This window comes from Ursus arctos, unplaced genomic scaffold, assembly GCF_023065955.2.
Source record: "Ursus arctos isolate Adak ecotype North America unplaced genomic scaffold, UrsArc2.0 scaffold_18, whole genome shotgun sequence".
Classification (NCBI taxonomy): Eukaryota; Metazoa; Chordata; class Mammalia; order Carnivora; family Ursidae; genus Ursus; species Ursus arctos.
In genome coordinates, this window is record NW_026622852.1 from 52,237,092 (window position 1) to 52,261,253 (window position 24,162).

The 24,162-nt window shown below is 57.0% G+C and overlaps 1 protein-coding gene across 1 annotated transcript in view; it reads left to right on the forward strand.

The window, feature by feature from the left end:
* Positions 1–2,553: 2,553 nt before the first annotated feature.
* LMX1B (LIM homeobox transcription factor 1 beta) overlaps positions 2,554–24,162 on the forward strand; it is an 83,564-nt gene continuing 61,955 nt past the window's right edge. The window contains exons 1-2 of the mRNA XM_048223207.2: positions 2,554–2,767; positions 3,603–3,789. Coding sequence (XP_048079164.1) covers positions 2,629–2,767; positions 3,603–3,789 — 326 coding nt within the window. The 5' untranslated portion in view covers positions 2,554–2,628. The remainder of the gene's footprint in view (positions 2,768–3,602; positions 3,790–24,162) is intronic.

Here is a 24,162-nt window from a genome sequence, read left to right on the forward strand (position 1 = left end):
GCGCAAGCACGAGGGGCCAAGGGCGTCTGAGAGAAGCTACATATCCCCTTATCCACCGTCCTGGATACAGACACACAAAGACGTGGAGAAATACACGGAGTCACAAAGCCACGCGCAAGCAAAACCCAAAAAACTCTGAGCCATGCAAGCACACCGAATCATTCAGAAACTCGAAGATACACTCAGACGCACAAAGATGACACGAAGACACATAAACAGAAAAGTACCCCAGACACAATACAGAGGTTGAGAGACACAAAGAGGTCGGCACCCACATACAACGACACGGACACAGCGACACACACAAAGACCTACAAACACACAGAAGATACAGAGGCATGTTAAGACCCACAGAGGCACACACACATGTGCACGGGAATCACACCCAGATACACAAATTCACACACTCCGAGCCCAGAAAGTCTCAGGGACACAGAATATTGCATTTGCACAGACACGGGTGCACAGGCATGCAACAGACTCCGAAGCGGGAGCGTCGACACGCGCGCACACACACAGATACCCACCGACACACAAGCAGGGACTGGGATCGCGCGGGAGCCTTCTAATCCTCCACAAAGCCGGGCCCCTCCGCGGGGCCCCGCGGCACAGGGGGCCACTTCTGACCAAGCCTCCGGCAGGCTCCAAATCCGATCCGCCCTCTCGCCTCCAGCGGGGTCAGGGGACCCGCCTCCCGTGCCCTCCGCCCCCGCCTCGCTCCGCGCCGCTGCTCCGTTCCGGGAGGGGCCGGGGCCGCCCCGCAGCGGCTCGAGGGATCAGCCAGCCCCTGCCCCGGGCCCGCACCGGCCCCCCTGCTCCCGGGCGAGCCGCGCCTCTGCGGAGACCCAGGAGCCGAAGACACAGCCAGCCTAGACGCGGCGTACAGCAGCCGGCCGCTTCGGCCTGCGCAGCGAACGCGGGTGCCAGGCCGAGCGGGTGCCAGGCCCAGGGGGCGCGAGAGCCTGGGGCTCGGTCTTGCCGACCTTTCACTGCCCAGCGTCAAAGCCCACCTTGCCCAGTCTGACCTGGGCGCTGTCCGTGCCAGGTGCGGCCTACAGACCCCTCGCCGGGCCCCTCCGCCACCAGAAGTAGCCTATCCCAGCCGCCAATCCCGTTTCCATCGAGCAAACGAACACACATCGTCCTGGGCCTTCAGTTACCAACCCCAGGGCCACCATCCCCTACCCGTGCAACTACAAATCCTGCGAGGCCAGGTTCTCATCCACTGCCCCCACCTCTGCCCGGGGACCCCATTCTCAGACGGAATCGCCCCCTCTAAACTCTCCGCGCCTACCCTGGGCCTGACCCTCCTCGCCTGCCCAAAGTCTCCCCATCCTTGATCTCAGGGCCCTTCCAGGATCTTCGCTCACCCCTCTACCCAATCTCTGCCACGCCTGAATCTTTTCCGGACCCTTCACCCCAAATCCGGGGCTCAACCCCCTCTCCCTGGGCCAGGACCCCGTTTGGCCGGTCCTGGGCCAGCAGCTCTTCCCGTCTGACGGTCCCCGTCCCTCAGTCTAGCAGCCAGCCTCTCCGCGGACCAAAAGGGCCCCGGGAAGGCGCCGCCGCCCAGGGGACGTCAACTCAGCCCGGAACGACCTACCTCGGCCGACAGATGGGGTCCCCGGGCTGCCACTCTCGGCCGGCGCCTTCCCCTGGTGGATCCGCTGCGCTCCCCGCCTTCCGCGCAGTCTGGCCTCGCATGGGGCCACTCCTCTTAGCGCTGAAGCTTTACAAAATATTAATAATAAAGAAAGAAAGCAAGAAAAAAGAAAGCCTTCATTCCCCAACTCCCAAATCAATTTTTCAAAGGGGTGGGGCAGAAGGATTTGTTTCGAAGGTGACCCAAACTTCTGCACGGGGCCAGCCGGCGCTCGGTCTGGCTAGGGCGCCGGGGCCCGCGCTCCGGGCCAGGCGCGGAGCGGGGCGCAAGCTGGGGGCGCGGGGAACCCTCCCGCGGGGGGGGGAGGCGACGGTACTATTTGACGTGGAGCCGCCGGCTCATCCCGGCGCAAGGATACGAGGCGCACCAATGAGTTCAAATGTCAGGAAGTTTGAGGAGGGGTGAGGCGGCTCCCGGCCGGAGTATCCCTCCGCCGCCAACCCCAGCTCTAAACCCAGCGGCTCCTCGGGCGCACCATGGCACTGGAGTAGTGCGGGAAGCGCGCCTGGAGCCCCGCGGCCCGCTGCGCCCCGCCCGGGACCCCGCTGCGCCGCCCGCGCCCCCCCAGCCCGCGGGGCCGCCCCTGCACCCCCGCCCCCTCCCCCTCCCGCCGCCGCCTCCGCCGCCGCTGCCGCCGCCGCCTCCTCCCCGCGGCTCCGTCTGCCGCCGCCGCCGCAGCCCGGCTCCGGGGCTGACAAGCAGGTGACAGAGAAGCCGGCGCGCGTGGCTGCGAGTGCCCGGGAGAACGCAGCGCGAACTGCAGCGCCCCGGCCCGCCCGCACGACGCCGGGGCCCGGGGCCAGCGCATCGGCGCTCCACGCTCGCCAGGGGTGGCCGGCGGCCCCTGCCGCAGCTCCAACCCTGCGGGGGCCGCGCCTCCCCGGCTCCGGGGCGGCGGCGAGCGGGCAGGCGGGCGGGCGGGCGAGCACCCTGGCCGGCGGGGCCCGCGGCGCGCCCCGCGTCCCATGGATATAGCAACAGGTCCCGAGTCGCTGGAGAGGTGCTTCCCCCGAGGGCAGACGGATTGCGCCAAGATGCTGGACGGCATCAAGATGGAGGAGCACGCCCTGCGCCCCGGGCCCGCCACTCTGGGGGTGCTGCTGGGTGAGTGCGGCGTCAGAGCGCCCGAGTGGTCATAGGCAGGGGACAGGGGCATCCTTCCGAGATGGACACAGGCGTCCAGAGCAACGGAATAAGGGCATAGTTTGCAGGACATGGGGGTGCGGGAGGACACAGACTAGACTCCTGCAGTGATCGCTAGAGGGGCAACAGGCACCCCAAACAGGCATCGTGAGGAGACAGAGGTTTGCAAGGACACCACCTAGGAGGAGGGAGGCTAGGACAGCTCCAGCTGCCACCCACCATCCTCACTGGGCCTTGGTGCTAGAGCTGCCACTCCCGAGGGGGTAGAAGGCGGGAGGCAAGAGTGATGGAGGACCCAAGTAGTCACCTTAGCAAGCTTGGGAGCGGTGCCAGGTCACTTGGTGGGGGAGCTTCTAAGAGAAAAATGTCCCCTGGGCCACCCAAACTACAGGTTTTGGGGAGATTGGGGACAGAAGACCACGAACGCCACCGTGGGGCGTGTCAGCCAGCAAGCGCCCCAGCCTCACCTCGCCTGTCTTGGTCCCAGCCGGCTACCCCGCGCCGTGCCGGTTCTCATATGTAGTAACACCAAGCGGTGGATCTCCGGAGAAAGGGAGAGTGCAGCGCTGAGCCAAGGCTCGAGTCCCGCGGCCTCTCCGCGCGGGAGTCCGCGGACTGAGACGAACCAGCTGAGGCTGCCCGGGCCCTGGTGCGGCGGCCGGGGGAGTGCAGGCGGCGGGCGGTGCTCCCGGGTTGCCCTCGCCCTTGGGGCCCGGGCTGCGGGCACCGCGCGGCCGGGACGCTGGGGCCAGGCTGGTCGGCGCTGACCGCCCGGCTCTCGCCCTGTGCGCTGCAGGCTCCGACTGCCCGCATCCCGCCGTCTGCGAGGGCTGCCAGCGGCCCATCTCCGACCGCTTCCTGATGCGAGTCAACGAGTCGTCCTGGCACGAGGAGTGTTTGCAGTGCGCGGCGTGTCAGCAAGCCCTCACCACCAGCTGCTACTTCCGGGATCGGAAACTGTACTGCAAACAAGACTACCAACAGTAAGCGCCTCTCGTCCTCCTCCTTCCCTGCCGCCGCCCGGCACTCGAGCCGGCCACCCCCACTGCCAGGCCAGGCCCGCGTCCGCCCAGCTGCCGGCTCTGCGCGCCGCTGGGCCCATCAGCTCCGAGGGCTTGCGGGCAGCGCGACTCCCGGCAGGGACGAACCATCCCAGCCTGGCTGCCACTGGTGGGGTGGCAGGGAGCCTCTGGCGGTCCCTAATTGCCCTCTTTTGTCTGGAAACCTGCACTGGTTGTGGTACAGGACAAGGCCCTTGGCCAACTAGGGGATACCATCCCTCTGTCCAGGGGCAGGGCCTGACCTCAGTGAAGCCTAAATTGGGGACCAAGAATTGATTCCCAAATGAAAACAGTGCTTTAGGGAGCCAGGCCCTGGCGGTGTGCTTCCCAAAAGTAGGGTTTTATGGAGGTCTGGGGTTCCTGGAGCAAGTAAGTGGAGTTTGGGGCAGGGGGTGGGGTGGGCTGCTGAACTGCCTGAGCAGCTCAGGATGCCCCCTTCCTGCCATGCTCCCTGTTGGACTTTCAGTCCATGATAGAAAAGAGTGTCCATTCCCTCCAAAGCGTTCCATGCGGGAATTTTGCACTTCACAATTTCTGCTGGCTGTAGGAACTGTCTAGGAAGAGGACCTCAAGAGGTGGCAAACCACAATCTGGGGCTCCTGGGGGCGGGGATGAAGTACTGCCCAAGTCAGCCTTCCCCAGCAGGCCCTCTTTCTTGCACAGTGTTTGTGTTGGAGAAGGGGGTGGCTTGCTCTGCCCTGGCGTAGCCTAAGCCTCAGGGTTGAGTCCAGAGACTATGGGTTGAGCCCTACCTGCTGACTTTTGTTTTTAGCTGAGACTATGGATTTGTCTGGCAAGGTGCTGGGACAGATAAGAGCAGATGCGGGCTTTTTATTTTGACCCTCTGGGTTTTGTGCCTGGCAGTGTGATTGGAAAGAAGGCAGAGAGGAGCAATAGCCGAAAGAAGGGTGTGGGCACCCTCAGGGAGGCATTGCGGAGACAAGTGGGTGCATTCAAGAACTTTCTAGTGAGGCCCAAAAGACCCTTTTAGATGGGACTGCAGGATGAGTAGGCTCTCAGGTGGTTTGGGCCTCAGAGGGAGCTGTGTGTGCCCACACTTCCAGGAAAAGGTTGGGCTGCCAATGCCTGGTGATGATTGCAGCCTACCTGTCTCCCCAGGGACTGTTCCTAAATCCAGGCCCTGATGGGAAGTGGAGCAGCTGGGGTGCCCGATCTCCATCTCTCTAGCTGCTTGGCTGAGGCCTGGAAATAGTGGGGCTGTAGGCCAGAGCCCTAGAGAGGGTATTAGGTTCTACTCCGAAACATTCTGGCTAAGCCCCACAACAACACCTAATCTGACTGTGCTCCCCTGGTCTGGAGTGTCCTACAGGACTTGCTCTTTGCACCTTGCTCTATCTTGCCCCCTGGGGGCTCTGCGGGCAGGAATTGGGGTACATTTCAGAGAGTCAACTCTTCTGCTGATCCCAGAGTCTTGCTGAGACCTCTCCCTGTCTGGAGCACCCCAAATTAGGCACACTGCTGTTGGTAGGGTTTGTGCTATGCCCTGGACTGATAGGATTCTAGTTCCAGAAGAAAGTGTGGCCGCCAGTCAGTTCGGCCACAAGCAGGCAAAGAGCAGCACAAATAAAATGAGGGAAAGTAGTTTAGGGTAGATGTGGTTGGGGGCTTTGGTCTGGCCAAGGGGCAGGGCTCACCAACTTCTAGGCCACCCACGTCCTGCCAGCCTGCGCCTCTGCCTGCCCGACCCTTAGCTCAGCTCTGGCAGTGCCACTTCTAACTTAGCTCAGCCACCGGCCTGGATGACTCAACATGTGGGGGGCAGGAGGCCCAGGAAACTGGAAATGGGCCTCCAAGTCGTTTGTGCGGACTTTTTGAAAAGAAAAATGTCTTACATATTGGAAGGACCCTTTCCAACCTCTCGTATGCATCTGCCAGGACTCTTCCTCTACCCCTCAGTCCTTTACGGAGCTTCTGTTTAAAACAAGGAAAGGATGCTCCCTGGTTCTTCGGAGCACAGAACTGTAGTCACAAAATTTGAGCAGGACGTTCCCTTACAGCAGAGCGGCCAACCCCCTAATTTTACAAAACAATGAAACATTAAACATTTGTGTTTGCTTTGTTGAAAGCCTATTTGCTTTTAAAAAGAGAAAAAAGGCACCTCTCTGAGAGCTTGATGCTTCAATGCAGTTGGGATGTGTTTGCCGGTGAATTTTGGCGCTGGGTGAATCTCAGGTCTTGAGTTCCGAGTCTGGGTCCAGCAAGGCGGCAGCCTCCAGGCGGGCATTATTCACGCCCCTCACGGTGCCCTCCTCCTCCCTCGCCCCGTCTTTCTTCCAATAAGGCCAATTAGGTATCTGCACTAGGCGGGCCGGTTGGGGGCTGAGGAGGGGTTGTTATCAGGACAATCCTGTGGACAAATACCCCGGCGGGTCTCGCCTCAGCGTTTCTCAGGGAGAGCCAGCCCAGCGAGGCAGGCTGGGGCTCACGGGGGAAGCGATGTTCTTTTGCACAATAAAAGTGTATTTCACGATTTATTTTTTTCTTTGAGGATCGCAGATGCATATTTATTGCATCTGTGCGTAAATGCTTTTCAGACGAGAATCCAGGCAAGTGGGCGCAGAAACGTGCCTTCTCGATTTTGTCGAGCCTTTGTGTCAGCGGTATAGGGGAATTAACATCCACCCCCAATAACTTTTGAAAATGTGTCCTCGCCCCACGAGGAGCTTGCGGGGCTGAGTCCTTAGAAAGAGATTGCTGTTTTTATTAAGCGTCTCTTCTTCCTTTCGATTTGTTTTAAAGATCCGGGACACCCAGAAGCGCAACGTTATTTTACGCACCATGGGGGTGATTAATTGACGTTCGGGCACATTTAATAGCATTTGATCAAATCCACCCGCACGTCCTGGACGGACGAAGCAGAGCGCGGGCCACGGCATTTAGGCATTTTCACGCCTAACTCGAAAAGTTTACTTTTTTCGCCGTACGTGTTTTTGGGGGCTCCTTCTTAAAAAAAAAAAAAAAAAAGCGTCGGATCGTTCTGCGCCTGAGGCTCTAGCCCCTCCGCAGCCGGAGCTCCTTCTCGGACTCAAAACCTGGTTAGAAACCGGGAGGAAACGGGGCCTCCAAACGCAAAATCACGAACACCTCTCTCTCCTTCCTCCACCGGAGAACACATGAAAAAAAAAATGACAACATAATCCCCCCCCCGCCCCATTTTTTTTCTTGGTGGCTTGGCCAAATAGAATTATGTAAGTCTTTTTTCTTGCCGTCTGTCGCTCGTCTGGAAAGCGTTTCTATCCTAAGGAGGTGGCGAATTCCTGGAGGAGGCTCCGGAAGGGGGGAGGGTCGGTGGGAGAGTCCAAAAATCTGTCACAAAATGGAGTCTAATCGCTTGTAAGACAGCTCCCAGGCCTGGCGACCCCTAGATCCGCTGGTGTGCGAGCGGGGCCCTGCGTGCGCCGAAAGTCGCGGCGCTCCTGCGCGGGCCGTGCTCCCACCTCGGCGTCCTGGGCTGGCGGCGCCCTCCCGCCCGCCGGGCCTGCCCGGGCGGCCTCGCCTCTCGGCGAGCAGAGTACAGGGCTCCGCTGAGCCTGCGAGGGTCCCCTTGGGCTCGCCTGCCCAGGTAGGATGCGCCCACCCGCGGAAGGGGGGGCAGCGAGGCTTTGATTGAGTTTCGGAAAAAAAACTGAGTCCTGGGGTGATTTTTCTTTTCTTTCTTTCTTTTTCTTTTTCTTTTTCTTTCTTTCTTTCTTTCTTTTTTTTTTTTTTTTTCCTTTTGGTAAATCTACCCCAGCTGGCTGAGGCTCCAGTGGCCCAACCTGGCTCTTCCCAGCACATTCCTTTCCTTCTTTCCTTGGAAGTGTTTACACCGGGAAAGGCCTTCCAGGGAGGCTCACCTCTCCTCAGAGCACCAGCTCTGGCAGAGCAGGGGTGTGGCTCGCAGCGAGCAAAGTCAGCCTCCTGCCTTTTCTGCCTGCTGTTTCTCCCAGCTCGGAAGGCCTCCCATAAGGCCGTCCTGCAGGGTGCCGGTTACCAGCAGCACCTCCACTACCAGTAGGTATCCCCGCTGGCATGGCCCCATCTGTCTCATCCAGAACTACAGAGGTCGCTGCCCACAGCCTGCGGTAGAGGGTCTGTCCTGGAAATTGATCCACTTGGAAGGAAAAGCCAGTGCTTGGCCTTATAGAAAGGCCGCGGTAGTGCACTCCCTGGGGATTTGAGGGCTGAGGGCTCTCACTGTGCCAGCCTAAGTCTGGGGGACCCTCGGGCCCCTGGGACGGCACCCTCCTTTTAACCCCAGGACCTCAACTGCAGGTAGAAGGGTAAGCCAAGGCCTTCCTGAAGCTGCAGTCATCTGCCGATGAACGGAGGCATTATTCACAGCTGACTCCTGGCTCACCCTGTATTCCCCAGGCTCTGGGCTAGGGTAGCCTAATTTGTTTGCCGGATTTTTCTTGAGTCGGGGAAGAAGGCCGTGAGGATTTCCTCTGGAGTAGGTGATTGTCGACCCTCAGCAACCTCCTACCCTCCCCCACTGGAGCCAGGCTTAGGACCACACTGTCCTGGCATCTGCCTGAGCCTCTTCTGTAAAATGGGGACATATCCACCTGGGGAAAAGGATTCTAATAAGGATTCGCGGTCACACGCCCCAGAAGACCTGGCATCTCGCCTGGCATATTAATACTCGGGAAATTATTGTTGTTACCATTATCACCAGCAGTATGGCAAGGAATGTCTTGTCTCCAAGGAGACACAAAGCTGCCCATGGGTTTCATGCCAAAGAAGGGTGCAGCTGGCGTGGTAGGCTTGTCATGAGCCTCTCTATGCAGGGAAGATAAGGGGCACCCCTGGGAAAATCATTCCCTTTGCCTGAGTGGAGCACTGTGAGGGCCAAGCCTCCTTCAATGAGGAGAAGAGCTCTAGATTCTGAGGCAGAGCTGGGTTTGCCTCCCAGCCCCACCATTCGGCACCCATGTGGTCTTAGCCAACTGACTGCCTGTTTCAGAGCCTCAGGTTCTCCATCAGCAAATTAGGGCTGATGTACAGTTTCCCAGGGTGGTCGTAAAGGTGACACAAGGTACCTGGTGGGGCTTCAGTAAATTTTCCATCCTCCATGGGATCCAGTATCCTCTTCACTACCTCCAGAGAGGCAAAAAAAACTTCTGATTATATAGATAAGAACACTGACAACTGTGTATTATCAGGAATGGCAGGTAGCAGGATGGGCCTGGTGTTCTGGCCTCTTTCTCCTTGGGGGTTGTGAGAGGGAGTGTAATGGGTCCAGAGCAAAGATCTTAACACTGGGGAGCAATTAGAATCTTCAGGGTCCAAGAATAGCTTGGAAAAGCGTACTCAATAATATAATTTCATATTTGGAAAACCCTTCGTGCTTACTGTTTTTGTGATTCAAATGATAAGGGGAAAAAAGCTCAGCCCAACTTCTCCAAGGTTGAGGGAGAGATTCTGGGGTGGGGGGCAATGGAAATGAGGTCAAGGGATCCAGGGATCTGTATGTTTCTCTGAAAGATGAGGCTTAAAAGGTGGAGAAACACCGGCTCAGGTGGTTAGAAGGATCCTTCAGCCCACAGAGGTTTGTTCCGTCCGGGATGGGCTGGCTGTGCTTCCCCAGGGAATTTCCTCTGTCCTGTGGCTATGAGGTTTTTAAAACAGAAAAGGAAAAAAAAAAAAATCCCAGTCCTACTTTGGCATTAGTTAGGCTGAGGAATGGAGGATACATTCAACAACATGAGTTATAACTTCCAATTTGTTGGACACCACAATCAGGCCTCAGCTTCAGGGGAGGGAGGAAGAAAGGGATGGTCCACTCATCCAAGGAGCCCGTGTGAGCTGTCAGTCAACCGGGGGTGCAGGAGTACCCAAAGCCCTTGGCTTTCTGGCTGACCCAGCCCTCTCCAGCTCCCAGGTTCTATGCTGATGGCAGCAGAGAGCAAAACCAAAATTATATATATTTATTGCTACTGCAGTCAGAAGTGGGGAGATGGTGGTAGTGAAGGGAGGGTAAGGCTGAAAACCATATTTGAAAAAGTTGATTCACGAAAGCAGAGGAAGCAAAGTGGCAGACGTTTGCCATTTCATCGACCGGCTGGTGTTCTCCATTCATGTCATAAATGTCTCCTGTCATTTGAAGCCAAAAGCAACATGATTTGGTTCCCCGGTGGCCTATAGGGTTTTTCTCTTTTTTTGCAGTAAATGTTTATTTGTTAATAATATACTTTAAACAGCCTAGTTTTGACCTCAAGTCTCCCGAAGCATCCATCTTCTCTCAGAAAAATCTTTCAAAGTTTGTGTAATTTTGGGGGGAAGGTGTAACTGACGGGGCAGTGAAGGGTCTGTGTTTGCTTTAACTACCGCTGTGTTGTGGAGTGGTGGGGTATAAGGGGCCACTGTGCTCAGAATGGCAACTTTCTTGGGTTTCAGGCCTGGCTGACAGCACTTCCTCGCTGCCCTTTACCTTTGCTTCGCCTGATCAGAACAAATAAATTTCTGCATGGGCCCTTCCTTTGTTATTCCCGGGGCAATATTGTATCCATTTCTGTTCAGCTTCTTGACTGGCAGCCACTGGACCTGCCCTGTCGACCCTGGGGCCCCGAAGGGGGGTTGGGGGAGCATGGGGGTCCCAGGGATATGTGAGTACATTGGGGGGGGTGATTTGTCTCAGTCCCGAGCCTGGCTCAGACTGGCCTGGACCGAGTGTGCTGGCTGATGGCAGAGCACCTGGCTTGCCCGGCACTTGGTGAACTGGGGGAAGTGTTGCTGAAGGAAAAACCTAGTTCCTGGAGTTTGGTTCCAGAAGAAACAAAGATGTTTGCTTCCTGGCCGGCCCCTGCTTAAGAGGTTTCCCTGGGAACTGTGAGGTGGTTGCCAGCGGGGAGGGTTCTGAGGGCTGCCCGGAGCAACAGAGGTGCCCACCAGGGCTGGCAAGAGTGAGGAGACCACCGAGCTGGCTATATGCATAAAGCTGAGTGAGCATGCTAGAACATAGGAGGGCCAGGGGCTCCCCCAACCCCCAGGCGGCTCTGTTGGGTCCCGCAGCAGCGACAGGAGAGGAGAGTGGCAGCCTTGGGTCAGGAGGAGCTGGGTGTGACTGCTGTCCCCCCTTCTCCCACCTCCTGCTTTCCTCCGGGACTCAGTGACTGTCGTCATGTGATTCCTGAATTGCCATAGTTACGGGGCTGCCAGGGTGTGGGTGCCCGCCCAGGCCTGGAGCTGCCCGAGCCTGTGGAGATGGAGAGGACCAAGGTGCTCTGGAAGCCACCTCCTGCAAATGGAGAGCCTTCTGGGTGGGGCACGTTTTCTCAAAGGAAAGAACAAAATTGCAAGTCTGGATCGGGGATCAAGACTGTCTCTGGCTTTTGTGACACAAGCCAAGGGTCTTTAGGGAAGGGCTCATAGTTCTTCTGGAGCCTTGGTCTCCTCCTCTGTGAAATAGGGTTACAATCTCACAGGATAAAGTGAATCGATCTCTGAGAATAAAGTAAAACAAACCCAAAGGTGCCAGCCTCCATTGGGCATTCAGTCAATGTATGTTTCCTTCCTGCCTGCCTGGGAAGTGAGCTGGAGACGCCCTGCCTGGCAGGAATGCATTGTCTGCCTTTCACATGGGCCCAGAGCATGGAGCCTCCTCAACAGGCCTCCCGGAGTGGCCTAGCCCACCCTCCTGCTGCGTGCTCAGGGCTGGGGCCTGTGTTCTGAAATTTTCCCTGGAATGGGGAATGGGGCAAGTCTGGCTGTCAGAAGCTGGTCCTCTGTGGATGGTCCCCTATTACTACTGAGGCACATAGGTCCTGCTTTTATCCAATCTACTCTTGAGGATGGCCAGTGTAGATAGGAACTCACAGGAACGGAGTCTTACTGACCCAGAGGGGCAGGCCACAGTAGTACATCTAGAAAGAAAAGGACTTGACATTTCTTGAGTGCTGCGATGTGTACTGGCCTTTATTGCTTTAGGTCCTTGTGGAGGTGAGAAAACGGAGGTGGAGGGAGTTAAGTAACTTCTCTCAGGCCCAGAGTTACTCTGTAGCAGATTTTTCCTAGGTGGGTCTAACTCCCAAAGCAGATGGGATCCCCAAGGCCTCGATTTCTGGTCTTCCCAAAGCCCCAAATTCTGCTCTGAGCAGTTGTGATTCACCTTAGAGCGCCCAGCCTGAAAGGTGTGTGTGTGGTGGAGATTACTGACCCAGGGTTGGAAGGGGTGGGGGTGGGGGTCACTGCCCTCTTCGCACCAGAATGTCCGTGTAGGGCCAGCCCTTGCCAGAGAAGGAAAAAGGTTAGAATAACTGCCTTTCCCCCGGCGGTGAGCTTCCTTCGCGGCTGCTCCGGGCGCGCGGGCGGGGCGGCTCTCAGAGGTCTCCACCCGTGCACTCCTCCAGGCCCACCTCTCCGATGGTTCCCGCTCCTCGTTCTTCTTTTCCCCAAGTGGGGCAGCGCGGTGCACAGGCTCCTCGGCTCTGGGGCTCCTCGGCCGAGCCACGGGCGCCGGCAGCGGTTGATGAATTTCGGTGTCACCAGGGGTTTAGCCCGGATTTGGGAACCGCGCGCTCTAATACGCGCACACGGTCCTGCCCTTTCTAAAGCGCAGCCCTTTCACCCAGCCGCTGATTTATGAAGGAATCCGATCCCGGGACGGGCTGGGCTGGAGCGGGGAACCGGGGCCCCGCCGCAGCCTTCGGACTGCTTCGTGTTTCGGGGGCCCTTGGCGGCTCCCGGCGCTCTCCTGGGCTGGACTCGGGGCGCCCTGCTGGGTCGCATCTCCCACAACCCAGGAGGAGAGAGTCCTCTCGGAGCCACTTAAACCTGCTTGAAGGGAGCGAAGCGGGCGGAGAGAATTTTCTTTCGGAATTGAGCGAAGCCTTCGCCCCTCCCCAAGCCCTCCCGCCGACCCCCTCGGGCAGGCCCAAAAGCGGCGGGTTCGGGAGGTTTGTTTATCGAGTGCACAGAAAATTGAAAAAAGAGTCTAAGACCTTTCTCCCGCCTGAGAAATGTGCAAACTCCCTCGGCTCCTGGAGGCGGCGAGGCGACCCGAACGCAGGGTTCCCGGTGCAGGCGCTCCGGCCGACCCCAGCCCCCTCCCTCCTGCGCCCCGGCCGGAGCGCGGCGGGAGGGCAGATTTTTTTCAGATTTGGTTTGTAGGGGGGAAATGTGGTTGTATCAATCCACAAATATTTACTCTTAACAGACTTGTATCTGTGGAGATTTCGAACAAAGACAGTTTAGGGGGATTACAAAAACCCTAAACCCCGTTTTTCTCTCGGACTTGGTGCTTTAAATGCCAATTACAGGCGAGCCATATCCAACAGCAACGGGAGGAGGCGGGCAGGGTCGGGAGGGGTTGGGGGGCGAGTCCAGCCATTAAATGTAACTTTTCATTATGGAAAGGATTTCGCTGGTTTTATCTTCTAATAAGATTATGTCACGAACACAAGTACCTAGGATGGTGCTGAGTGACAGGGCTCTGTCGTTTAATCAGAGACTGTGCCGCTCTGACCGCGGGGCCCTTTGTCCGTCGGAGTGAACGACGGAAACTTGCCGTCCTAATCCCCTTATTCATGTCAAGCAGAGAAAAGAAGCCGAGCACCTTACAACCGTGTCCCCTCCACCCCTTCCGAGGGCGGCGGGAGGAGGGGAGCTCCGGCCCTGTTGCCCCCGGGCGACTTTCGTTTCCGAGGGCGCTTGGGTCTCCCGAGCCCGCCATGCATTGCAGCAGGGGTGGGGGAAGGGGTTGATTTTGGGAGCCTCAATTGTCAGCTTCTGGAAAATGGGGGCAACGGCCCCACGACCAGAGGATGCCGATTGGGGGGGGGGGACTTTTTGCCTCCACTGACGGAAAGCACGGGCCGCTCTGTCCCCTCTTCCCAGGAAAGGTGGCGCTGGGGGGTGCACACCCACCATCCCCATGAAAGCGGGATTGACAAGAAGGGAGAGGCCGAATGGAGATGCCAGGCTGGGGTCCTGCGCGGGGCGGATTTCGTTGGATCCCTGGGACTGATGTCGCGACGCTCGTACTCCTGCGAGGCTCCGGGGTTGACCATTCCCGGCTGCTCGCTCGGCCCCTTTCTTCTGAGGGCGAATTCCTTTGTTCGACCCCCGCGGAAACCCGCTTCTCCGCCGGGCCCGTGGCGCCTTTATTCTCGCCACCGCTGCTGCCGCCACCCCTGTCCCACAGTGTGCAGATCCGTCCTGCGGCCGGCCCCTGCCCCCCTCCCCCGCCCGGGCCGCGCAGACCCAGCTGGGTCTGCCGACCGGCCCCTCGACGTCGCCGCCGCCTTGCCCCAGCCCCGGCTGCCTGCTCCGACAACTAGAACTCCAGCCCGCACAGCGGGCGCCGCGGGCGCGGACTTTAGCCGCCGGCGTTCACCTCCGGGCACAGTCGGAAGCCGCGGGCGTCGGAGAAACGGCTGGGCGCGGTTCCGGGTCGCTGCACCGGCTGAAAAAACCAAAAGCAAAACCAACACCCAGCAAATGAAACCTGCGTGCCCCCAGGGCTCCACTCTGCACCCCTCCAGAGGAGGACCAGGCCGGCTACCTCCTGGCCAGTTTCTAGGATCTCAGACCGAAGGCCCCAGAGTCAATGGAGCCAGAGAGGAGACTGGAGGAATTTGTCTCTAATGCACCCGGCTCCATAGCCTCCTTTTAAAGCTCTTAGTCTGTGCTCTGGGGCAGCCTCAGGGACCCCAGTGCGTCCTGGGAGCTCTCTGGAGATGCCTGGCTGCTCCGTCTCCTCCCTCCCAAGCGCAGGCTCCGGTGCGGGGAGGATCGGGCTGAGAGCAGGGTGTCACCTCGTAAAAGCGACAGGCAAGGGCTGTTTTATGGGGAGGGAGAAGGGGCAGGAAGTGATGCTTCCATCTCTGGCCCCACAGGGATGGAGAGCCACGATAGAAAGAGCACTGCCTGGGCAGGGGACCAGGGGGACAGGGCAGGGTCAGAGACAGTTGGGTCTGCAACCATTAACCATGGGACGGGGACCGACAGATCTGGGAGCCGGAGCTCCCCTCCCGCGGGTTCCCTCCCAGAGCCCTCTCTGCAATCCCCGTCTCAGCCAACAGCTCCGGCCCTTCCTCCCAAGCTGGGGCGGGGGAGAGACTTTCTCCCTCGAAACACTTGATACCAACTTTGGTTTTTTGGCAAGAAAAATAAGCCTTGTTTGGAAAGGGGGGGGGTTGAGTGAGCGAGGGAAGGAGCGAGCTGGCGGCAGAGCAAACTTTGCGGATTAGGTTTCAGCGCCTCCGCCCCACCCCCAGCCCCGCGGCGGTGATTTGTGTGCGGGGGTCTGTGACCCTACGAGGCATCAAACGGCCCGCGGGAACCGGCCGAGTTCAGAGGGACAGTGGGCAGAGGGGCGGCCTAAGACAACGCAGATGGTTCATATCAGCCCGGCCTGGCCGAGCCCTGGGCCCGCGGCTTGGGCTGCTCGGCAGGGAAGAGGTCTGGGGTATTCCGGGGAGACCAGTGCCTGAGCGGTAAGAGGGGCCAGAAATGCGGCAGTCAGTGCCCAGTTGGTCCCAGCTGAAAGGAGGCCATAGGGCTAGTGACAGAGTTCCTCCACCAGGTGGTTCTGACCCCATCCAGCTTAGGAGGAGCCTGACCCTCCTTGTCTCCCCAGAGTAGCCTGTGGTCCAGAAGGGAGACCCTCCAGCCTCTGCCAGTGGCTGGAGTTTACCCCACCCCTTCCCTGCAGGGAGCTGGGCTCATCCAGGTCATACTACCCCTCCCCCAGGGACTCCTAGTGGCCTTTTTTTTCTCAGGAGGTGCCCTTGGCCTGCCTGCTGTAATGGGTTTGGGAGGTCCTCACCTCCCTCTAACATACATTCATGCGTTCCTTCGTTCGTTCGTTCATTCATTCATTCATTCATTCATTCTACCGCTATGGTGGAATATCCTTCCCCTCTCTGCCCACTCGAGCCCTTCTGCCTGGCCTCAGCGAACTCAGGGACTCCTCCTTTCTCCCTCCTAGCCCCAGGGGAAAGCCGAGAAGTAGGCTCACTTATACCTTAATCCAAAGCTTTGCTTTGGGGATGGGGTTGGGGGGTTCTGCTTGGTCAGGCTGGGAGGGACTCTTGCCTCAGAGACTGCTGCCTCCTCTCCCCAGAGCTGGAGCTTGGCTGATTGTCAACACCAACAGGCCCAGGCTTCCCTGCCCTATTTCCAGGGCCTGCTTTCCCTGCGGCCTCCAAGAACCCTCTTCAGTGACCAGAGAGGGTGCACCCAGGAGATACCCACCACGCAGACCTTGGGCTGCTTTAGTGGGTCCCAGCTGAAGAGCTCTTCCAGATCCTTGTAGAAACGGGAAAACCGAGGCTCAGGTGTGGCTAGTATTTGCCCTAAAGTTCACTCAGTTGTGGCAGAATGGAGACAGGAGCCCCAGTCTACCCACTGCCAAGTTAGGGCTCTGTGTGTCAACTCCACAGTTCTTTCTAGAACCCGCTCCCGGACTCTGGCTTTGTCACTGGCTTCCTCTTTTCTTCCTGAGTCTGAGGTCACTGGAGGGGAAGGCCCTTCAATCCTGGTTCCTGAGGGGGTAACAGGCATGTCTTCATGATGGAATGAGTTTGAGAACTTTCTGGATAGCATGGAGCCATGCATGTTTGGCAGTTTTATCTTCTAAATTGGAACATTGAAGGACAAGAGCCAGGTGACCACATCCCACCATCCCTCTGTCCTTCTAGTGTCTGACTCCCAAACACCCTGGGCTTGGCCCTTCCTCTCTACAGTGGGTCATGGGGAGGCCAGCGGCCTGGCCAGGGCCACAGAGGGCTGGAGGACTGCTGGGACCTCTTGGGGTTCCGTCTCCCAGGGTCCCTGCCTCAGGGGAGCAGCCGGCTGGGTCATCTGTACACGGAAGACACATCTGTACTCCACATGTTGGAGGCCGAGCAGAGGACATGTGGTTTGGGATGTGTTATCTTAATCATATTTATTAGCCAATCCTGAAATTAAAAAAAAGAGTTTGATATTGTTAGCATTGGGAAAAGATCCCCAAATCTACACGGCAACAGATCAGCAGAGGCCGCCAGCAACAGTCGGGTTTCTTTCAGCTGGGATCAGGACACAGCTTTGGAAGTTCTTTGGGTTGTTCTAGTGTGATGGAATCTCTGTGCTGTGAAACAACACTTACTGCTTTCATTTTCCCAAGCAGAGATCTGAAGCAAAATTAATTACCCCGCCTTGACTGATAGTTGTTCTGTTGGAGTATGGTTCTAATCCTTATTAACATTCTCTAAAGTCAGGCATGAAATATGACTTTTACACCACACTCTTTGGCATATGTTTTTCTTTTCCAGGATATTTTTCAGACTATCTCCAAGCCTCACTGCTGTTCATTATTTTTGCCATAGGTCTAAAGTTGCCAACCCCAAAACCAGCCCCGCACAGAGCACAGCCAAGGGGGTGGGGAGTGGGAGCAACATCTCCGCTCACAATGCAAATTGCTTCTGATTATTGAGCTTTGAATGTTTTCCTCCATCATGTTTTTATTAAAAACTCCAGCATATTTACGCTTGATGGTGTCTTCAATTAGGTTAAAAAAAAAAAAAAAAAAGCAGGGGGTTCCCCTTACCATAGCAGTATGTAAAGAAAATAGTTGTTATGACCGCAGAATTATCGTCCAAAGCTGGTTCTAGTAAAGCCAGCCCTGCTTTGACAAGCCCAGCAGGCTGGGAGCTTTTTTCTAAGTGTTCCAGCTGCTGGGGAAACAGCCCAGAGAGGAAGCTCACAGAAGCCTCCACCGTTCTGCAGGGTACTCGGGCTGCCTCGCAGGAGCTAACACTTCCCAAGTTTCTGAGCTGCAGAAGGGGGCCCGGCTGGCTGCAGGCGGCTTGCTGATGGGCAGGCCTGGCCCAGAGAGCACGCAAGGGCAGCAGCCACAGTAAGAACCCCATAGCTGATGCTTGCTCAGTGCTCAGGGTTTGTCAGGCACTGCTCTAAGCACTTAACAGTTTTTAAAGGTGTTGTGGCTGTGACGTGGGTGTTGCGATCATTCATGCATAAGGTGACTGAGGCACAGAGAGGTTGAGTAACTTGCCCAAGGTCACACAGCTAGTTAAATGGAACTGGGATTGGAGCCCAGGCATTTGGTCAGGAGAAAATTTCCAGGGATCCTTTGGGAGGGCAGAATCTGGCCCCCTGCTGGGTTCAGTGTCCTGTGGTGGCCAGGCACTAGAGGTCAATGTTATTTGTTGAATGAATGCTTCATAATGAATGGCCAGTGTTTATTGCACACGGCCTGTGGGTTTGATGGGAATCAGCTCCTTGAGTCTTCTCACTGCCCCAGGGCAGGCATTCTTATTATCATTTCCCATTGTGCAACATTGAAGCTTCACCTGAGAAGCGCTGTGATTTCCCCAAGGTCACACAGCATAAGGTAGCGATGATAAGCTATCACGTACTGGGCACACGTTATGCCTAAGCTTGGGGTTAAGCCCTTGGCACCCCAGACCTCGGTGAGAGTTCCTAAAAGGACCATTGTTTACCCAGGTTTCCAGGTGACAGAACTGGGGCTCAGAGAGGTAAAGCCACACACCCAGGATCACAGAGCCAGTGGGGAGCTGCACCAGCATGCCTCCATCCTCTGCAGGTGTGTAGACTTGTCCTCTTGACCACATGTCAGCCTGGGGGGGGGGGGGGGGAGGAGCACCTGAACCGTACCTTCTTGGTGGGTCTCACTTGGGCTGAATGACGATCCTGGCAATAGGTGGACATGGTTTGGCATTGAGGGGATGGGTGTGTCTGTGGCTCCTTGGCATGAGCCGTCATCCCCTCCTAGCCCTGTTTTACAGATGGGGAAACCAAAACACAGAGAACTTAAGCGACTTGCCCTGGGTCACACAACTAGCTAGCAGCTGATGGGAATCGCACTCAGGTGTTCTGGCTTTGGGGTATTGTTTCTCAGAGAGACTGAGTCATCATCTTTACCATCAGCATTGTCACCATCATGCATGACCGTCCCTGAGTGCCTTCTGAGTGCTCCGCAAATACACAGTGACAGCAGGGAAGTTCAGAAAGGGAAGGCGGTTTTCCCAGGATCACATTGCAAGGTCTAGCCACTGGTGTGGGCCCTGCTCAGGACCGGGCACAGGGAAGCAGGCCCAGCCCACGGATGGGAGTTGACCAGCCTTCACAGGGCCACCTTTACCCCCTCCCTGCGGGTACAGCAGCTCAGGGCAGGCGCTGTCTGCCCTTTGAAGGGGACAGCGCCTCAGTGTGTCACTTTGAACTGCAAAGGAGCCTGTGGCGAGGGCTTGGCCCCCTCCCACAGGCCCCCGCCTGCCCACCCCTCCAGGTCTGGTTCCAGTCGGCAGGCCTGGAGCCGGAGGGGCGGGCAGGGCGGCGGCCCCCCTGTGGGATGTCAGCCTGATAAGTGAGCAGCGGAGGAGCCCTAAAGGAGGATGGAGCTGGCCGCCCACTGGTCCGGCCGTCCCACGTGGCAAGAGTTCAGGCCAGTCACCGAAGTGCCAGCCTCCCACAGACATGCCCTTGTGGCTGTAGAGAAACATCTCCCTGGATGTCAGAGATTTAAATTAAAATAACAGTAATGATCATAATAACAAGAACTTGTAAAAGGAAACATCTCGCCCTGGGGCACAGGGAGTATCATGGAACCAAGCATGTGCTCCACTTGGTGAGAGCTCCTGGCACGAGGTCACGAGGGTTATTAGGTAAGAGACTGGTGCGTCCGCGCAGCTAATTACCAGAAACCCAGCTGGGGAACTTTCAGCTGCTGAGCCAAGTCCTGGCTAAGCTGGACTAGGTCGGGCTAGACCCTGGGTGAAGTGGGTGGGGTGCAGGGGCAGCGTTAAGCAGAAATCATGCCAGCTCTGTCCCCATACCTGGGCATGTTGACCTCTTCTCTGATTTCATGACCCCAGCACTGATTCCTTGGGAGGCCAAGAACTTCACCAGATTCTTTGTCAGGTAGACCGAGAAAGGATGCCAGTGCTTTGGAACCACGGGGTTCAGAGTTTGATCTAGCTCTGCCACTTACTGGCTGTGTGACCTCGGGTTTGATGCTTTACCTCTCTGTGCCGAAGCTCTCTTAAGTGTTGAGGACCAACACCTGCCCGAGAGCAGTGATGAGATTTAAAAGAGAAAGCAGACACAATGTCTTCAGATGAGGTGTGTGGTTCTTGCAGATGTTGTTGCCGATGCTCCCACTGTCCTTTGTGTTGGGCCTGAGCAGGTGTCTGGCTTTGGTTATATGTGCCAGGCAGTGTCTTTGCCGGAGGTCTCTGTGTGCACCGTGCCTTGGCTAGAACAGGGCATGCTACCTAGTACGTGCTCAGTTAGTATTGAAAGAAAAGTATAGAGAAATAGCTCAGGAGCTCGACTGGCTGAGCTGGACACCAGGCTCAGCGTGTTTCTAGCTGGGCCACCCTTGGCAAGTTCCTCAGCCTCTCTGAGCCTCTGTTCCCTCATTGGTAAAATGGAGGTACTCAAAGAACCTGGCTTCTAGGGTTGTCCTGAGGATTAAATGAAATAGTGTGTGCCAGGAGCCGTACCAGTTCGTGGGAGCTGTTTTTGTTCGTGGGAAGGGCAGTGGGCAGGGGTCTGTGATGGGTTACCCAGGCAGGTGCCTGTGAGATGGGAGGCGGGAGCTGAGAGGATCTCGGGAGGGCGTTCCAGGTAGGGGCATAGGAAGCAGGAATATTAGGGGTTAAATTGGTGGGCTGAGAAAGTGGGCTGGGACAGTGAGTCTGGCTGGAGAGGCTACCTAGGGGCTGCTGGGATGCAGGGTTGCAGAGGGGGGCAAGGACCGGTAGCTATGCAACGGGGTTTGGCTTTTATCCTACGGGCAGAAGGGAGTCATCGAAGATTATTGTACAGGTGGGTGACAGAACGGGAGAGGCACTTTATGGAGCTGACATTGGCAGCACTTGCGTGGGATTGGGGACTGGAGACTGGCAGGAGGGGGTGGCTGCCTCGTTGGAGGTGAGGGCAGTGGAGGGGCTGGAGAAGGGACAGGTTCAAGGCAAAGTTAGGAGGCTGTTCTGAGGGTTGAGGGGAGGGCGATGGGGCAAAGGGAGAGTCAGACCTGGGGCTTAGAGCTGGGGTGACTGGAAGCCCCAGGTTCTGGGTTGCCTGGCTAAGGCCTTGGGGTCCCGAGTTTTCTGGGCTGGTCCCAGCAAGGGTGACCCCTTGTCTGGGTCGTTCACAGGTCTGGTTTCATGGGCATGTGACCTCTGCAGTCCCACAGGACCTCACACTCAGAAGGGCCCTGTGCTTGGCTGGATGCTCTGCTGTCGCCCTCTTGAAATTCTTCATATGGTCTGAACAAGCACCCTGCGTTTTCATTTTGTCCTGGGCCCTTCAAATCATGTAGGCAGCCCCAGTCCCTGAGTCTCTGGCTGGGGGCCTGGGCTTGGAACAGAGGCCTGGGTGGCTCGAGCTGGAACCAGGCCTGCTGGGATTAAGGAGACCTCCCCGCTCTACCATTGAGGCTTTTCCTCAAATGACTTCTTCCTCTTGGCTCTCAGCTTGGCCTTCCAGGCCTTCCTTGGTCAGACCCTGCCCCCTCATCCTCTGTGCTCAGCCACCAGCTCACCTACTGTTCCCCACAAACTCAGACGTTTGTCCATGTCTGGGTCTGGCTCAGGCTGTGGCGGCTGTGCAGGATATATATTTGCTGGCCTCCGTCATCCCTTCTTCTTCCAAAAAAGTCTTCTTCCTTTGAAGCTTGGCAGAAAAATCATCAGCTTCATGATATCTCTCTGGCTCCATATTCCCTCGTGCCTGCCTCCCGAGCTTGGGTCTGTCTTGCAGTGCTTATTAAACATGCAGATTCCTAGCTCTGTGGAAGGACTCAACCTGTCAGGGTGGAGACTTTGAATCCTCATTCCTAGCTGCCCCACTCCAGGAAAATCTGTGTACACTGAGGTCTGAGAACTTCTGCTCAGGGTACACCCCGGACTGGCACGGGGCCTTGTCCTGGGTAGGTGCTTAGCTTGCATGGACTGAATGAACGAATGAGCCATGGTCATCTGTCTGTCTTGGTGCACGCAGGCTCCCTGCACCTGGACACGTGGCCTCAGTGGGTGGGTAACTGGATGGATGGTGGGATCGCAGCACGTGTGGACTCTGGCTGGGCCAGGGTTCTTCTCTCCCCGAAACCCCTGGATGTAAGGGTCAGGTTGCCTACAGTGGGGACCAGAATGGGGGGTTGGGGGGCAAAACTAGTACCCTCTGGGAGGCAGGAAGTAGGCAAAGCTCACGGGGGTCTATCAGCACATCCTCTCTCCAGCTCCTCCCTCCCTTTACTCCTGAAGGGTTGCCTGCTCCGAATGTGGTTCTCCCCGCACACAGTTGTAACACAATGCAAGTAAAGGGTTTTATTTGTTTTTTATACTGTGTAGGCATTGAGTTAAGGACTTGAGTTATCTCATTAAGCCCATATAAGTCTGTGAGACACAGGGTCTGTTATTATCCCCATTTCAGAGATGTGGAAACTGAGGCACAGAACGTTAGCTGTCCAAGGTGACATACCTTAGCTCAACCACTCCACCAGGTGGCCTCTGAGATGCTTATCCTCCTGTGGCCCCTGCTCATAAGGCCCCAGGTAGGAGTTGAATACATGCTGAAGGCAGGGAGGGAGGAGGAAAGCCCAGCCCAGAAGGACCCCTGCTCCAGTCAGTGCTGGGCTGACACCAGCAGGCCAAGGTGAGCAGATTGTCCCAGCCTTGGATGCCTGGGGATGAAGAGCAGTCAGGGGGCCTCAGAGGAGAAGCTGGTGACCCTGGCAGAATGGGCTGAGAAGGGGCATCCAGAAAGCTCCACAGTGGAAACCAGAAACACCTCCTTGCCCAGGAGTGATGGACTCTGTCAAGAATCCTAGATGGGCTCATCTCCAGAGGTGGCATTCCAGAGTTATGTGTGGAGCCCCTTCCCTGTCAGGCCCTGTGTGGGCATTAGGGGGGCCTGGGGAACAAGCTGGATGCAGGCCTTGCTCTTGGGGAGCTCATGATAAAGGGGGTAGGCAGCCCGGAGGAGACCCAGCCAGATGGGCCCTGGGGCGCCAAGCCGGGTAGGGTCTAGCCAAGGGAAGACAGATGCCAGGAGTGGGCCTAGCACATAGTGGGGGCTCAGGGACTGTCCCCATCATGGTTTCCAGTTGCCCACCTACTGCAGCAGCCCACCCCTGTTTATCAGCACCCCAGGGTGCCAGACTCTGAGCACACCCTAATGCTATCTATGAGCTACCGTCTTGGACAAGTCCTTTGACCTCTCTGATTCTCAGTTTCCTCATCTGTAAAATGGGTACAACTCTTCCTTCTGTCCAGGTCTTTAGAAAGATTAACAGTAGGAGGATATGAAGCATTTAGCACAAAGCTCATTACTCAAAGAACAACAAGGGAAAGAAATGTGTCCTATACAGCTATTGTTACTGTAGTGGTCATTAGTATTTATGTTATTAAAAAGAATTCTGACAGAATTACACCAGGAAGGCCAGTTGACCCTCTCCAGGCCTCCAGAGCCCAACTTGCCCCCCTCTTTTCCCTCTCACCCACCTCCTTGGGGCTGGCCCCCACCTTCATCCTCCTCCACCCACTCCACAGGGACCCAGGAACAGAGGTGACTCAGCTGGTCCGATCTTGCTGGAGCTCCAGCCCCACAGAGGACAGAAGCAGGGAAAGACCAGGGTGGTGAGGATAATCCTGTGGCTGAAGGGTTGTGATGGAGGGAAGGGTCCTTAGGGAGGGGACGCCTGGAGGAAGGGGTAACGAAGACTGCCTGGGAAGGCTGAAAAGCTTTTACCAGGCTTGGACAGAGTCAGGGAAGGTGAGGAGGAGGGTATGGACCAGGCCCAAGGCCGTGGTCCTTTGAGAGAAACAGGGTTCCCTGCATCCCCTCCCATCCCGGCTCCATCCCTGCCCGTGCTCTCCTCAGGTCACCTCAGTTCAGCAGACTTGTGCAAAGTCCTAGCACCTGCTACTGCCAAGCCCTGGCCAAGCTTGTCACACGCACCACACCATGAAGCCCCCTGACGGACTGAGGCGTGGAAGTGATTATCATTCCCATTTGACAGATAAGGAGACTGAGGCTCAACCTGCCCAAGGCCACACAGCCACCTCACAGCCAGGTCTGACTCGAGCCCCTGCCCCTCCCCGATCCCCCCACTCCTCTTCCAGGCAACTGCTTGTCATCCGCTCGCTCATTGCCCGCGTGTCGCATGGGGAACAGAGAACATCCTGGAGCTCACACAAAAGACAAAGGGGGTGGATCGCTGGGTCTTGGGCAGACAGGGCACAGGTACAAGGAGGAGAGGTAGACATGAGAAGATTTTGAAAACCATGAGTAATCAGAGGAGATGCTGTGGCCAGGGCAGTC